Genomic DNA, 4,175 nt, shown 5'->3' with positions numbered 1-4,175 from the left:
TTTTCTGCATGCAGTTTGCACCGTACTAATAGTACATTATTTATACTCCAATTTGGCGCAGGTACGTACGTGACAGCCTGACCTGTGGCACGCACGCACGTACGTACGGTGCACATGAGACAATAACCAGAGCAGACCAGATCAGACGAGACGAGAGGGAGATGCAACATACTATAAGATGTGATGGTTGGACGCATACATATGGCAAGCTTGCTAGCTGGTGATCTCATCGGTCGATCTGAGATATGACGTGAAAGCGAAAAAAGACTTTGGTGCACATGCACGCATACATTGCGTCATATTCATGCATGCATGCATGCCTGTAGTAGTAGTAGACCAGTAGCAATATACGTATCATGCTAATCATCATTAAGGCGTACGCTACATACGTACACATAGTACTCAAGTACGTAAATGTTACTGCAAAGTACATAACACGTACGTGCCTACACAAGTCTTTGTCCCTTAACTCTCCCACCGTACATTTGTTCTCCATGTACCAAGAGTGCTTTCCCTTTTGGTTAAGCCCCTGTCGATCAGAACGCTATGCAATTAATTATTTCACCAACCTACATGCATGTTACACATTTACACTGCTGTTACGTACACATGCATTAATTGCAAACCCCCACAAATTCTACCTACATAGTACTATATGTGTGTCAGTGTGTCTGTGTGTGTATGCATATCTAGGTTTGTCAAGTTTTTCTTTTCAGGGTATATATATTCGTTTGTTCAATGCGTGCGCCTAGAGCTTAGTCGATTGAGATTATTTCTCCTCACGTGAGAGGAGAAAACAACAACCAAAAACTGAAAAAAAAAAAAACAGCACGAATCTCCGCCCATAATTCAACGGCTATAGCATGAACTGAGCTATATTGATCAAAAAATAGCAAAACCGTTGTCCAATTGATGCCAACAGTACGGTGGGTGTTGCTGTATTCGCGTGAACGATTCCTACTCTACAACATCCGTATATATGTGTATATATTGCAATTATACTGCTAGTATACGTAGCTATGGAACAAAATTAACAATGGATGGACCAGTTTCTAGTAAAACTTGGTTGGGTGGCGACATGAGAACCAACGAATTAGAAAAGTGGCATGTTGTTAAGATTCCATGGTACTGTTTCGATCATACTCAACTGATTGGCTTTGACATGGTCTAAATCTGTGTGTGTGTGTGTGTGTGTGTGTGTGTGTGTGTGTGAGAGAGAGAGAGAGAGAGAGAGAGAGAGAGAGAGAGAGAGAGTAATCATGCATGATGCTTGCATGTCGACAAGGATCAGTGTTTTTGTCAATAATAGCTAATTAAATCCTGGTGCCCACTCTGTCAAGATCTCACTTCTCTTCTGCTATAATAGAGAGAGCAGTTAGTTTCTTTATTTTATATATGCGGCGAAAAGCATGGATTTGTCTTGCATACTCAGGTTCATCATCCTAATCCATATATACATGCATGATGCATCCACCTTAAATTTGTACCCTAGCTACCTAGCTTTATTGCCCTTAACTGGCTGGCCCTTTTTAGTACTACTTGGTAGCCTAGTTACTGCTATGACTTAGGCTGGTCATAGTGGGAAGTAACATAGACTAGTAACATGCATATGCATATGTTACTAGTCTATATTACTATCTTCATAATGGGAAGTAGCATATATGTGGTATCATGCAAGACCTTATTTATTAACATGTAGACTCATTTTGTCTTGAGATGCGTTATGTTACAGTAACATATTATGTTACTTCAAACACTTTTCTCCTCATTAAATACATGCCACATAAGCAAACTTTTCTTAGGATGTGTTATGTTACTTGCTAAGTTACTCCCACTATGACTAGCCTTACTATGAGCTCGAAAAAGAGACACACGTAAGAGAGTGTGCGCATGTGTGTAGGTGAGGGACATGATGCACCAAAAAGGAAGGGTCTCCAAAAGTACAAGCTAGGTTGAGGGGGTGATGCATGCTGAGGTGTGCTGTGGCCTACCCCTTCCTAGTTGTTTGAGCCGTGTCCGTGTGTGAGATTGAATGATGACAGACATGAAACGACGGATGACAGACACTACAAGGAAGAGATGGATGTCACTGCCATTGCCATTGCCGAGAGAGAGAGAGAGAGAGAGAGTACATCTAGCTAGCTTGGTGAGAGAAACTAGACAAATTTAGAGCCATCCTCCTTCGTACTAGCAACTGCCATTGACTTGCTTGCCGGCCGCATTATATATCTCCAACTTAGCTGAGCTAGCGAGCTGCCTTTAAACTTGTCTCTCTCCATTTCCTCCCATCCGGAGCTAGCTTAGGCAGGAACTCGAGGAAGAAAGGAGCAAGGGAAGAAGAGGGAGAAAATGGGTCGAGCTCCCTGCTGTGACAAGGGCAGCGTGAAGAAGGGGCCATGGTCGCCCGAGGAGGACAGGAAGCTCAAGGACTACATCCACACTAATGGCACAGGCGGCAACTGGATCGCGCTCCCCACCAAAGCCGGTATGTCCATCACACCTAGCTATACCCATCTGCATTTCTGCACATGCGCGTGCATGCACGTTCACTCATGTCATGGAGATGTTTCAGGTCTGAAGAGGTGCGGGAAGAGCTGCCGCCTGCGTTGGCTCAACTACCTGCGGCCGAACATCAAGCACGGCGACTTCTCCGACGAGGAGGACAGGGTGATCTGCGCCCTCTTCGCCGCCATCGGCAGCAGGTGGTCCATCATCGCCGCGCAGCTCCCCGGGAGGACCGACAACGACGTCAAGAACTACTGGAACACCAAGCTCAAGAAGAAGCAGCTGCACCTGCTCATCGCCGCCGCCGCCCATGGCCAGCAGTACGGCTCCAGGCCACCGGCACCACCATTCACCCTTGAGCAGCAGCACCACCACCACACTAGCTCTACTTCTATTGCATCTCTAGGCCAGCTCCTCATGTTTGGAGGCCGAGGAGGCGACCAGCAGCAGCAGCAGCAGTACACGTCGTCGTTCTCCTCGGTGGACATCTCCAACAACACCAGTGCTGCTGCTGTTGGCCTGCAGGAGAGCTTCATGTTTGGTGGCTTGCAGTTTCAGCAGCAGGAGGAGGAGACCAACAACCTGCTGTCACCACCAGCAGCATCATCATCTGGGAATGACATCATGACCTATGAGCATCATGAGATGATTTCGCCGAGCGGCTTCTTCTTCTACGGCGACGGTGCCGGTGCTGCAGCGACACAAGAAGGGACTAGGTTCCTTTATTAGTAATCGCATCAGCCACGCATGCATGCAAGACACATGTAGACATTGATGTTAATTTCTTTGCATGCATTTTCCCCCGTCCGACCCCATATATTTGAATTGGCCGATGCAGGTTGGTTAGTATTTTTATTTTTATTTTGGTTTTTGTTTTATAAGATGAGATGACCTCTCCCTAGCTAGCTAGTTTATGTGGTGGTGTTGCTGCTGTGCTGTACGGAGTAATAAGAGGTAATATCACTGGTAGTCATATAACTTGCGTTTGATGTTCAATTTGGTGCTAGAACTTTGAAAATACGGAATTGTAGTCACAAAACTTGACTCAACCGTGCACATACGGTCACAAAATACCTTTACAGGTGTATTTGTGTATAGGCCCCACATGTCGGACACTCAGCAAATGTATTTTTGCACATAACACCCTTGTATATTTTATTCGCAAAAAAAGTCGACCGTTGCGACACATTTTTGCATGAAAACCCCTTGCATTTTTTTATTTGTAAAAAAGCAGACCACTGTACTGCAATTATTAATGCCTAAAATGTGTGCGAGCAAGATCTTGAACACGACACACGCTCTAGCAAGGTTACCTAGTCTAGCCACTCCAACCATCTAGTTTGCATGTCAGCTATGGATAATAGCATTATATGTAGTGGACGAAGCACGTGGAGTTCAAATGGGCTGCAGATACTACGGCCCACTTTGCGCGCGCTATTTCTTTCGATATTTGCAAAATGTATGTTTTATTTTCAAATATTTGTGTGTTAAAAATATTTTACATATAGACATTGATTAGTAGATATTATTTTAAATATAATAGTGATTATTATGAAAAACTATTTTCATAAACGCAAGAAAAAACTATTTAGGATATTGTAAAACTTTACTCATAAATTTATGTTCAAATATCTGTGTTTTAAAAATATTATACATACAAACAATCATTA

General features: G+C 43.9%; 1 protein-coding gene across 1 annotated transcript; it reads left to right on the top strand.

Moving 5' to 3' along the window:
- Nucleotides 1-2,267: 2,267 nt before the first annotated feature.
- Nucleotides 2,268-3,497, top strand: LOC123168399 (transcription factor RAX2-like). The gene is made up of 2 exons (XM_044586270.1): nt 2,268-2,485; nt 2,573-3,497. The coding sequence occupies exons 1-2, from the start codon at nt 2,350-2,352 to the stop codon at nt 3,232-3,234; spliced, it is 798 nt and encodes a 265-aa protein (XP_044442205.1). The 5' UTR covers nt 2,268-2,349; the 3' UTR covers nt 3,235-3,497.
- Nucleotides 3,498-4,175: the final 678 nt, after the last annotated feature.

Source organism: Triticum aestivum, chromosome 7D (assembly GCF_018294505.1).
Source record: "Triticum aestivum cultivar Chinese Spring chromosome 7D, IWGSC CS RefSeq v2.1, whole genome shotgun sequence".
Taxonomy (NCBI): Eukaryota; Viridiplantae; Streptophyta; class Magnoliopsida; order Poales; family Poaceae; genus Triticum; species Triticum aestivum.
Note: the sequence above shows the minus strand (reverse complement) of the source record. Positions and strands in the feature narration are given on the sequence as shown.

Excerpts from the sequence above, each read along its gene's own strand:
- LOC123168399 (XM_044586270.1), top strand. The coding sequence starts at position 2,350 with ATGGGTCGAGCTCCCTGCTGTGACAAGGGCAGCGTGAAGAAGGGGCCA. Across the intron at positions 2,486-2,572 it reads CGCGCTCCCCACCAAAGCCG|GTCTGAAGAGGTGCGGGAAG; the intron begins GTATGTCCATCA and ends GAGATGTTTCAG.